This window comes from Eriocheir sinensis, chromosome 56 (assembly GCF_024679095.1).
Source record: "Eriocheir sinensis breed Jianghai 21 chromosome 56, ASM2467909v1, whole genome shotgun sequence".
Taxonomy (NCBI): domain Eukaryota; kingdom Metazoa; phylum Arthropoda; class Malacostraca; order Decapoda; family Varunidae; genus Eriocheir; species Eriocheir sinensis.
In genome coordinates, this window is record NC_066564.1 from 5,127,383 (window position 1) to 5,140,180 (window position 12,798).

Consider the following 12,798-nt stretch of genomic DNA (forward strand, 5'->3'; position numbering starts at 1 on the left):
TGTCTCCGTTTAGCCCAGGAAGTAACAGGTTGACCCGGACGTTGATAATGCCCCCCTTCCCCCCCGTTCCCCTCCCCCCCTACAACCCCTTCCTCCCCTCACCCCAACCCCCCTTTTCCCCCCTTCCCTTCCCTTCACTCTTTCCCTCCCTTCCTCCTACTATTTTCCTCTTCATTTGCTAACAGAGAGAGAGAGAGAGAGAGAGAGAGAGAGAGAGAGAGAGAGAGAGAGAGAGAGAGAGAGAGAGAGAGAGAGAGAGAGAGAGTTTAGGGCTCTCTAACTCCTTTCCCTTACCACTCCACCCCAATCTCTCTCTCTCTCTCTCTCTCCATATTACCTCGATAAGAGTGGAGATAAAGTTCCTCTATCTCTTATCTCCCTCGGCATATCCTGTGACACACACACACACACACACACACACACACACACACACACACACACACGAAGGGGGGGGGGGAAGGAGGGGCGGGGGAGGGGGGGGGGCGTGTATGCAAACAAGCTAATCACACGAATCAGATCAAGCAAACAAACAAACAAACAAACATAAAAGAAAAAAATATATATACGTGAATTTACATAAGAGAGAGAGAGAGAGAGAGAGAGAGAGAGAGAGAGAGAGAGAGAGAGAGAGAGAGAGAGAGAGAGGAAAAGTATGGAGGGAAACTTACAAACGAGGAGGAGGAAGAGGAGAGGAAAGAGAATTAAGAAAGGGAGAGGAAAAAAATGAGGAGGTAAACTTAACAGGGGACAAAGAAAGGAAAGAAAAGCAATAAGTGAGAAAAGAGACGAAAGGGAGAGAAGAAGAAGAGGGAAAAATGTGTGGAGGGAAACTTAAAGGAAAGAGAGAGAGAGAGAGAGAGAGAGAGAGAGAGAGAGAGAGAGAGAGAGAGAGAGAGAGAGCGCAACAAGTGTGAGGGCAGAGCCAAACACCTGAGACAGATGTGTTAGCTTACCTGGTAACACTTGTGCCTCTCTCTCTCTCTTTCAAATTTCTATCTTTTTTTCTCATTTAACCTCATTTTTTTTCATTTTCCTCCTCTAAGTTTCCCTCCACACTTCCTTTTCCTCTCTTTCTTTCCCTTTCTTTCCTCTCTTTTCTTTTATTACTTTCCTTTCCTTTCTTTGTTCCCCTCTAAGTTTATCTCCACACTTCCTCTCTCTCTCTCTCTCTCTCTCTCTCTCTCTCTCTCTCTCTCTGTGTCGATTTCTTCTCTCTTCTATTTCATCACTTTTCTCTCCCTTCCTCGTCTTCTATGTCTCCCTCTACACTTTTCTCTCTTCTCCCCGTTTCCTCTCTTCTCAATACTATTCCTCCCTCTCCTCTTCCCTTTTCGTTTTCCTCAACACTTTTTTTCTCTTGCTTCTCCGCTTCTTAACTCTCATTTTCTATTCCTTTCTTCCCTGTCTTCATCCTTTTTTTTTTTCTCTGTCTAGGTACATTCTATATCTTCTATGTGGCAGAGATGAGCACCGACGCCACGCGCAGCTTTAACTTTACCCAAGGAAGGAAGGAAGGAAAGAGGAGGAAATCTAGAGAAGGGGAAGTAAGGAGGAAGGAGATAAGCTATAAGGGAGGGAAGGAGAATGGGGGCAAGAATGAAGGGAAGAGGAGAAAGAGGTGAAGTAGAAGGGAAGGAAGGAGGAAGGAGGGAAGATATAGAAGGGGAAGTAAGGAGGAAGGAGGTAAGGTAGAAGGGAGGGAAGGAGAATGGAGAAAAGCTAGGAGAGAAGAAAGAGAAGGTGAAGTAGAAGGGAAGGAAGGGGACAGGAGGAAAGGTATAGAAGGGAAGGAAGGAGGAAGAAGGGAAGAAGAGAAAGGGTATTATCCTCACACGCCCATTATTTCTGCTTCCTTTATTCCCATTCTCTATTATCTCTTACTCTTCTTTCTCTATTCTCCTTTTTCTCCTCTATTTCTCTCCTTTTTCTCTTCTCTTCTACCTTATAATTTCCGTCTCGCTCATCATGACTCAAAAAGAAAGGGTATTATCTTCACACGCCCATTATTTCTGCTTCCTTTATTCCCATTCTCTATTATCTCTTACTCTTCTTTCTCTATTCTCCTTTTTCTCCTCTATTTCTCTCCTTTTTCTCTTCTCTTCTACCTTATAATTTCCGTCTCGCTCATCATGACTCAACTGTTCACTGACCCTCCTTCGTTTGTCTCAGGCAGCGTGCAGCACGAGTACAACCTCAAGGCATTAGTTTCCCCCACAGCTTAGGTCACCAGTAGCGTAAGTTAAGGGTAGTAATATCCTCCGTTGCCGTTGCCGGAGGGAGAGGTGGGTGGGGAGGAGCCTTCATCTATTCTATCCTCTCCTACCACACGTAGATCACTAGTAGTAGCGGTAGTAAACAGATACCCTCGCCATCGACCGACAAGTCTTCTGGTGTCTGTTCTTCCTATGTATTCCTATGTATTCCTGTTCTTCTTCTTTTCCTTTATTTCCTGTCCATAATCCTCCATACTTCCTCTCTTCTTCATACTCTCCTATTATCTCTCTCTCTCTCTCTCTCTCTCTCTCTCTCTCTCTCTCTCTCTCTCTCTCTCTCTCTCTCTCTCTCTCTCTCTCTCTCTCTCAAGTGTAACCCATGGCTCAATTCTACAAAACAAAGACAAATAAAGATAAGTATGACGAATAAGGACAATGAAAAAAATAATAATGATGATAATGATGATGATGATGATGATGATGACGAAACAGAGGATAAAATAAACATACGAAAATGAGAAGAATATTGTTACTGTTGTATTACTGAAGTGTTGTTGCATAATGGTCGCTAATGTTGGGATTGTACAATAATTGCTAGTATTGTTAGAGAGAGAGAGAGAGAGAGAGAGAGAGAGAGAGAGAGAGAGAGAGAGAGAGAGAGAGAGAGAGAGAGAGAGAGAGAGAGAGAGAGAGAGAGAGAGAGAGAGAGAGAGAGAGACAGAGAGAGAGAGAGAGAGAGAGAGAGAGAGAGAGAGAGAGAGAGAGAGAGAGAGAGAGAGAGAGAGAGAGAGAGAGAGAGAGAGAGAAAACGAGGACAATCAACTGAACTTCATGGAAAAAGGAAAAAAAAAAAGAGGAGTATAAAAGAGGAGGAAAAAAATGAAGGAGGAGAAAGAGAGAGAGGAAGAGAGAGAGAGAGAGAGAGAGAGAGAGAGAGAGAGAGAGAGAGAGAGAGAGAGACATAGATAGAGGAAAGAGAATGAAGGTTTACATAGATTTACATAGAGATCAGTAAACCGGATAGGAGATGAGCTATATACGAAAGGATAAAGAAGGGATGGAAAAGGGAACGAAGAGGAAATAGAGAGGACAAAGAAAGGAGAAAATGAGGAATAAAGGAGAGAGAGAAGGAATGTTTAGAGATTTACATAGAGCCGTAAGGAAAGATATGTTTATGAAAGGAAAAAGAAAGGAGGGAGAAAGGAAGGAAGAGGAAAAGGGAAGGACAAAGAAAGGAAGAAAGAAGGGAATGGAGAAAAAAAAGGAAAGAAGATTACACAGATTTACATAGAGCGGTAGGCCTATTGAGAGGACAAAGAAAGGAGCGAGAGAGAGGAAGAGGAATATGGAAAGACAAAGAAAGGGAGAAAGGATGAGGAAAATGGAGGAAAGGGAGAAAAGGAGGAAGAGGATAATAAGACAAAAAATGGGAGAAAGGGAGGAAGAGGAAAATTGAGGAAAGGGTGAAAAGGAGGAAGAGGAAAAAATGAAAAATGAAAAGGAGAAAGGGAGGAATAGAGGAAAATTGAGGAAAGGGTGAAAAGGAGAAGGAAAACTGGACAAAGAAAGGGAGAAAGGGTGGAATAGACGAAAAGGGAGACAAAGAAAGAAGGAAGAAAGGGAGGAACAGGAAAACGAAAGGACAAAGAAAGGGAAAAAGGGAGGAATGGAGGAAAAGGGGAGGACAAAGAAAGGAGGGAGAAAAGGAGGAAGAGGAAAAGGGAAGGACAAAGAAAGGGAGAAAGGGAGGAAAAGGAAAAGGGGAAGACAAAGAAAGGAGGGAGAAAAGGAGGAAGAGGAAAAGGGAAGGACAAAGAAAGGGAGAAAGGGAGGAAAAGGAAAAGGGGAAGACAAAGAAGGGAGGGAGAAAAGGAGGAAGAGGAAAAGGGAGAAAAGAAGGAATTAAATAGAACAAAGAAAGGGAGAGGAAGAGGAAAAGGAAAAGACAAAGAAAGGGAGAAAGAGAGGAAGAGGAAAAGGGAAGGACAAAGAAAGGAAGAAAAAAGGGAAGGACAAAGAAATGAAGAAAAAGGGACGGACAAAGAAAGGAAGGGAGGAATGGAGGAAAAGAGAATGAGAGAAAAAAAAAAAAACTCCAGCTTGTCATTACTTACTCTAGGAGAAGTGGAAGACGCATCGCCACAAGCCTCTGCACCACCTCCACCTCCACCAGCGGCTCCACCTCCACCAGCAGCGCCGGTCTCTCCCTCGCCCGAGCCTGCAGGTGGTGAGGGAAGATCATTACCACACCTGTTGCAGACGGTAATTACCACAACCACCACCACAACCACCACAACCACCGCCCACACTAACTAACATTATTGCTACAACTCCATCACCGCTACACCACCACCACTACTACTATTACTACTACACTGATGCTACTACTACTACTACTACTACTATTACAACAACAACAACAACAAATACTACTACTACCACTATCCTAATGTTACTTCTAAAACTATTACTAGCACACTGATCCTACTACTACTACTACTACTACTACTACTACTACTACTACTACTACTACTACTACTACTACTACTACTACTACTACTACTACTACTACTACTACCACCACTACTACTACTACTACTACCACTACTACAACTACTACTATTACTACTACTACTACTACTACTACTACTACTACTACTACTACTACTACTACTACTATCACTCTCACCCTCTCTACCGCCACTATTCCTATCACACATGTGCCAATCTCTCTCTCTCTCTCTTATCCATTTCTACTGAATTCTCGCATTTTATCTCTTCCTTCCAACTGTCTTTCTCTCTCTCCTCTTCCCTCTTTATCTCTTCCTCTCTCTCTCTCTCTCTCTCTCTAATGATAACTACTATGAGGGCTGGCAGGTGTGTGTGTGTGTGTGTGTGTGTGTGTGTGTGTGTGAGAGAGAGAGAGAGAGAGAGAGAGAGAGAGAGAGAGAGAGAGAGAGAGAGAGAGAGAGAGAGAGAGAGAGAAGAGGGAGTAAGGGAGTGACAGGGAAGATATGAGTGTGTGTGTGTGTGTGTGTGTGTGTGTGTGTGTGTGTGTGTGTGTGTGTGTCAGTCAACGGGGGGTCGGAGGGGGTCAGGGGGGGGGGCACTCACCTGGTCGTCGGGGGGGCAGGGAGAGCAGGTGTTGTCGATGGTGGTCCTGAAGAACGCTAACCTCCTCCTGGTGGGCCTCCCTCAGACGGATCAGCTCCCTTTCCAGCTCCTCGACGCGGCGGGAGAGCTGAGGGAGGAGAGGGGGAGGAGGTGAGGTGAGATGATGAGGTTAAATTAGGTTAGTACGCGTTTACCCACTGCCTGATCATATACTGGACCCGTACTCTCAAACACTTCTAGGGTCATATTTTTAAACATTTGATAAAACTTTCGTAGGAGTTTTGGGCATTTCCAGGGGTAGTTTGATGACCCTGGTGATATCAGGACACCTCTCCTCCCGAAATTGACCTCTCTTTCGGCCACGTCTTTTGATTCTTTTTATAGGAGCAGCGAGTAGCGGGCTTTTTTTATTATTATTATTGTTTCCTATTTTTTGTGCCCTTGAGCTGTCTCCTTTGTTGTCAAAAAATACTCTCAAACAGTTCAAGGGTCACATTTTTAAACATTTGATAAAGCTTTCGTAGGCGTGTTGGGTATTTCCAGGGGTAGTTTGATGACCCTGGTGATAGTTTGACCCTTCTTCTGTACCATGAACTCGGAAATAACACTCATGAAAACCCAATCAATCTCCTTTTCGGCTTCTGGAGATAGTTGGCTTAAGAAAGGGATGTGTGTGAGAGTACGCCTGTGAGCCTTGGTATATCTATTTGAAAAGGCTGTCTTGGAGGGTGTAGGCGATTAAATGACCCTAGCGGCGTTTGACAAGGTTTCTGTTCTATGCACGGAAAAAAATACCAATCAGAACTCGTCTAATCTTCTCCGTAGCCTTTGAAAATAGTGGTAAGGTCAGCCCCACGCGTTTGAGAAGGGCACCGTTCCCAGGTTATCATACTCAGAGCATAGTATTTACTGGTTTCTGACGCCTAACTACTGGCAAGAAGCATCAGGATCTAACTCTTTTAACGATAAGTATAAGTAAGTTTCGTTTTGGGAACCCAGAAAACAGTTTGGGGGTAGGAAGTCGGGAAGTATAAGCGGCTGAGTACGACAATCTGGCAACGTTGAAAAAGGGCCCTAAGTTGGTAGGCTCAAACGCTTCCACCTCTCCAGTCATTTCCAAAGGGCGAATAGGTGATTGATCGCGTTTTCATGAGTGTTTTTTTCACGTTCACGGTACAGAAGAAGGGTCACACTACCACCAGGGTCATAAAAGTACCTCTGGAAATGCCCAAAACTCCCACGAAATCCTTGTCAAATGTGAGAGTGTGTGAGAGCGGCGATGCGTTGGAGAAGCCTAAGCCCAGCGATGCCAAACTGTCGTACTCTGAACATCGTATTTTTATCATTTTCATTTCTCAAACTCTCGTGCTTTTACAAATAACGATCGAAAATTAAAGTTATCGCTGAAAATTTGAAGTAGTGAAGCCCTAGCCCAGCGATGCCAAACTGTCGTACTCTGAACATCGTATTTTTATCATTTTCATTCCTCAAACTCTCGTGCTTTTACAAATAACGATCGAAAATTAAAGTTATCGCTGAAAATTTGAAGTAGTGATGGTTTTCTTTCATCCTCGCAATTGTTATGTGTCAGAAACTACGAAAAGGCAATGGGATGCGTACGATAATTTTGCAACGCTGCCCAAGCCTAATCATCTCTCCTCTCCTCGCCTGTAAAAAGTTTCCCTCCATACTAGTTCTCTTCATCTCCCTTTCCTCTTTCTTCTCATGTTACTCTTCTTCCCTTCCTTTGTTCCCTGCAAGTCTCTCTGTACATCTTTTTTATCCTGTTTCCTCCATTCTCTTTTCTCTCCTCTTCCTTCGTTTAACTATTACTGCCCTCCTCCCCCTCCTCCTCCTCCTCCTCCTCCTTGTGATCGTCAGGAAATAGGAGAATAGGAAGAAGGGCGTGTGAGGGAGGGCAGGGTGTGTGATATGTGTGTGTGTGTGTGTGTGTGTGTGTGTGTGTGTGTGTGTGTGTGTGTGTGTGTGTGTGTGTGTGTGTGTGTGTGTGTGTGTGTGTGTGTGTGTGTGTCTGTCTGTCTGTCTGTCTGTCTCTCTCTCTCTCTCTCTCTCTCTCTCTCTCTCCAGTATGCATGTAAGATATGTGTACGTCTGTGCGTTTGTGTGTTTATATATAAAAAACAGTAAGAGCAAAGGTCATTTATTTATTTATTTCATCACGTCTTTGAATCTTCGTGGGAAAAGAGGAAGGAAGGGCCGAGTGAAACATCCTGACCAAGAACAACAACAACAACAAGAACAACGACAACAACAACGATATAATGACGAAGATGAAAAAGATATATACAGTTACGTCCATGTGTGTGTGTGTGTGTGTGTGTGTGTGTGTGCGGGGTTCGATAAATAAACGTACACGAGAGATCTGGCTGCACACACATGTATGTATATATGAACCAAAGAGTATGTATGAATAAATGAGTGTGTGTGTGTGTGTGTGTGTGTGTGTGTGTGTGTGTGTGTGTGTGTGTGTGTGTGTGTGTGTGTGTGCCCGCAGTGACAACTTATGAGAAATGAGTGAGTGAGGGGAAGGGAGGGAGGGAGAGGAGGAGGAAGAGGAGGAAGAGAAAGAAGAGGATGAGGAAAAAGGGAGGAGGAGTAGGAAAAGGGGGAGAAGGGGAAATGGGGGGATAGGCAGGTGTTACAGGTGGGGGTAGAGGGAGAGGGTGGGGGTGGGGGGCGCTTCGTTCCCTGCAGGTGTGTCAGACTGAGGGGGAGACCAGGTAACACACACACACACACACACACACACACACACACACACTACCACCATCTACACACGACCCACATGATCACACGAATATACAGTTTATTTTCCTTGTGTGTGTGTGTGTGTGTGTGTGTGTGTGTGTGTGTGTGTGTGTGTGTGTGTGTGTGTGTGTGTGAGAGAGAGAGAGAGAGAGAGAGAGAGAGAGAGAGAGAGAGAGAGAGAGAGAGAGAGAGAGAGAGAGAGAGAGTAGGAAAACATCAACGACCATAACCTGTATATACAACCTTTCGTAGTAAATTCGTGACGTATGTTGAAAGACTACAACATACACACACAGAGAAACATACACACACATACATACTTTCATCATCATCATCATCATCATCACCATCATCTTCGTACTCGAGAGAGGCGAGATGTCAAATGATCATATTTTCCCATCAATTTCCCGTCCCTGAAGATGCTGCAGGCTATTATTAGAAGCGTAAATGACATGGAAAAATAAACAAAGAAAATGAAGACAGGGTGCTTACTTAATAGAAGGATAGTTGAAGAAAGTGTTTGAAGAGAAGGAAAGAAGTGGATGGGAGTTATATATGAGGAATTTCTCTTATGTGAGTGATATTATGGGATAGATTGATAGATGGATGGATGAATAGACAGATAGAAAGAAAGACAAGAAAGGGGCTGTCAAGATGAGGAGGAATGAGTAGGAATGAAACTTGTCTATTAAGATGAAAAAAATGACCTATAAATGATGTTAAGTGAGTGAAGGAGGAACTCTCTCTCTCTCTCTCTCTCTCTCTCTCTCTGATCGATTTACTCATCCACTCAATAAATATTCATCGCCATTAGGATAACCACGAATCGCCGCTCTCTCTCTCTCTCCATCATGCAGGTGCTTCTTCCCTCATCCCAACCCCCCCCCCCTCACCCCCCCAACCCACCACCATTATCACCACCACCACCACCACCTCCTCCTCCTCCTCCTCCCATCTACACTGTACACGAATACATACATATATACATACATACACAAGTGCTTTCATACATACACAAACGTAATATTGATATGAAAACATGCATACGACAGCAAAATCACACACACACACACACACACACACACACACACACACACACACACATCTGCAACGGACACATGCTGAACCTCCCCTCTCCTCCCTTCTCTCTGAACACACTCTTGCAGGCACCACCACCACCACCACCACCACCACCACAACCACTATCACCACCACCAACTCTACCTAATCATAGCCACTATCACCACCATCAACACCACTATCATTAGCATTAACACCCAGTCATCACCACCTCTATCAACACCACTATCACCCAACACCGCTATCACCACCACCATCGCATCATGCTCGCAATCGTGTATAACTTAATGGTGTAATAGAACCACCACCACCACCATCACCACCACCATCACCATCACCACCACCACCACCACCACCACCACCTTTAAGAGTTACCTGAAAATGAGTATACAGGTAAGACGAGTTTATCACCTCCTATACACCTTCCCCCTCACCCCTCTCACCTCAGCCTCACCTTGTTGACTCACCCCCTCCCTGACTCACACACACACACACACACACACACACACACACACACACACACACACACACACACACACACACACACACACACACACATCCTACCTCCTTTTTTTTCTTCTTCTCTTTTTTTTCTTTTTCCTTATTCCTTTCCCTTTCTTTCCCTCCTTCTCTTCCCTTCCATTCTCAACATGTTCCTTCCTTTCCTTTCCCTCTTTATCTACACACACACACACACACACACACACACAGACCCCGGGGCACACACATAGCTACCCACCCCGTCACTCACTCACCCCGGAACTCATGACTCAGGCTGAGGGGTCCGTCTTACTCATGGGGTTTCTCTTCTCCCTATTTAGACTATTGACTCACTCTCTTACTCACTCACTCATCTTAGTACTCAGACTGCGTGCCTTGATCTGGACACTTGGCTGGTAATACAAGACACTTTGCCATCTCACATCAGCTATTTCTAAATGTCAAAGAGGGGATCAATCGGGTTCTTATGAGTGGTTCTTTAGGTTCATGGTACAGAAGAAGGGTCAGACTACCAGCAGGCTCATAAAACTACTCCTGGAAATGCCCACAACTCCTACGAAAGCCTTGTGAAATATGTGTTCTTGGGCGGCGAAATGTCTCAAAATACGCGCCCTTACTCACTTCCTTCATTTTTTACTCTCATTTACCTACCTTTAGATTCACCTTTAAATTTACTCACTAACTCACTCACTAACTCATCCTAGTACTCAGACTATATACCTAGATCCCCTCACTCACTCATTTCCTCATTATTTACTCATTTACCTCTTCAATACCTTCTTAATTTACTCAGTTACTCAAATACTCATCTAGACTCATAAGTTACAATCTATAACTCATTGACTCTCTCGATTTTCCTTCTTATTCCAATATTCGCTTGCTGACTCACTCACCTCATATATTCTCTCTCTCTCTCTCATTTATTAACTGATATGATTTACTGACTGACAGACTGTATATGTGGAAGGGACGGGGATTTAGAGTGACAGTGACTGATAACACACACACACACACACACACACACACACACACACACACCTTAACTTCTCCTCCTCCTCCTTCTCCTCCATTTCCTTCGTTTAAGCTGAAGAATAATTCCCTTCATTCCTCTCTCTATTATTCATTATTAATCTATTTCCTGCCTCTCTCTCTCTCTCTCTCAATACACCTGAGCTCCTTTCTACTTTGCTTAATTAATTTACATCCATGTCTTCTCCTCCTCCTCCTCCTCCTCCTCCTCCTCCTCCTCTTCTTCTTCTTCTTCGTCTCTCCTTCCCAGACAGTTTGCTACATTTTAATTCTTCATTTCTTCGTTCTTCCATATTCTCCTCTTCCATCAATCATCCTTTCTTCCTCCTCCTCCTCCCCCTCCTCTTCGTTAATTAACAGGTAGCTTCCACTCTCCTCACCTGTACCCACTTCCTCTCCAACTAGTCTCACTCCTCCTCCTTCTCCTCTTCCTCCTCCTCCTCGGCGAGACAAATATACGTAAGAGAGGGAGGAGGAGGAGGAGAAGGAAGGCGGAGCTAGCAATGCCGTAGTATAAACAAAAGCTTTATCTTCCTCCTCCTCCTCCTCCTCTTCCTCCTCCTCCTCCTCTTCCTATATTTATCACGTCTTTGCTTTGCCACTTCTGCCAGTAACAAGGGAGAGAAGAAACGCACTGTGAGAGACAAAGGGAGGGAGGGAGAGAAAGGGAGGGAGAGGGAAGGAGAGAAAAGGGAGGGAGAGAGGAAAGGGAACGAGAAAGAGGATACAATATACGCGTAAGTGGAGGAGAGAGAGAGAGAGAGAGAGAGAGAGAGAGAGAGAGAGAGAGAGAGAGAGAGAGAGAGAGAGAGAGATAGATAGAGAGAGAGAGAGAGAGAGAGAGAGAGAGAGAGAGAGAGAGAGAGAGAGAGAGAGAGAGAGAGAGAGAGAGAGAGAGAGAGAGAGCGCAAAACTCTTAAGATAAACATCGGAGTAAAGGAGAAAAAAGAAAAAAAAAAGAAAAGAATGGAAGAAAAAATAAAGGCGAATTTTACGAGAACGAGCATACGAGAGAGAGAGAGAGAGAGAGAGAGAGAGAGAGAGAGAGAGAGAGAGAGAGAGAGAGAGAGAGAGAGAGAGAGAGAGGGGGGGGGGGGGGGACAGCCTTAACAATGGGCCTCACAGACTAGCGGAAAAAGGCGGGTGTAGAGAACGTGGCAAATTGTCCTGTTGAATCTGATAAGTCAACAACAGGTGGTGGTGGTGGTTGGTGGTGGTGGTAGTGGTTGGTGGTGGTAACTGTGGTGGTAGTGGTGGTGGAAGACTGGTAGTGCTGGTAATGGTGGTGGGGTTGTTGGTGATGGTGGGGTTGTTGTTGTTGTTGGTGGTGTTGTTGTTGTTGGTGGTGGTGGTGAGGGTTGTTGTTGTTGTTGTTGTTGTTGTTGGTGGTGGTGGTGGTGGTGAGTATGTGTTTATAAGAATAAGGAATGCAAGGAGAGAAGAAAAGGAAGTGGAGGGGTAAACAGTGATGAGGAGGAAGAAAATGAGGAGAAAAGAGAGAAGGCAAAGAAAAGGGAAGAAACATGGAAACAAGGAAGAGAAGGCACACATAATCTGTTGCCATATAACGGATGGGTGACAGAGAGAGTAAGAAACGGGGAAAATTAATGACGAGGAGATAAAGTAAAGGAAAGAAACATGGAAACAAGGAATAGAAGGCACATGAAGACTGTTGGGTTAGAACGGAAGGGTGACAGAGGGAGGAATATGAAAGGGAGAAAGGAGGAGGGAGATAAATAAAAATAAATAAACATGGAAACAAGGAATAGAAGGCACATGAAGACTGTTGGGTTAGAACGGAAGGGTGACAGAGGGAGGAATATGAAAGGGAGAAAGGAGGAGGGAGATAAATAAAAGAAAATAAACATGGAAACACGGAATAGAAGGCTCATGGTCTGTTGGCTATAACGAGGGGGTGGAGGAAGGAGGAATAGGAAAAGAAGGAAGGAGAAAGGAAGATGAGGAGATAAATAAGAGGATATATGAAAACAAGAAGGCACATAACGTCTGATGGGTTGTAACGAGGCTGCCTGCTTGGTGATGTATATATGTAATGGGATTGTCAGAGTTCAGTGACCAGCGAGTAGCGGGG

The 12,798-nt window shown here is 44.5% G+C and overlaps 1 protein-coding gene across 9 annotated transcripts in view; it reads right to left on the reverse strand.

The window, feature by feature from the left end:
- Window positions 1-12,798, reverse strand: part of LOC126984194 (thyroid receptor-interacting protein 11-like) — a 165,845-nt gene that overhangs the window by 26,013 nt on the left and 127,034 nt on the right. For all 9 annotated transcript variants that reach the window (XM_050837691.1, XM_050837692.1, XM_050837689.1 and 6 more), the window contains 2 exons: window positions 5,328-5,454; window positions 4,328-4,431 (listed from right to left, as the gene is read on the reverse strand). In XM_050837691.1, the coding sequence (XP_050693648.1) occupies window positions 4,328-4,431; window positions 5,328-5,454 (231 nt within the window). The remainder of the gene's footprint in view (window positions 1-4,327; window positions 4,432-5,327; window positions 5,455-12,798) is intronic.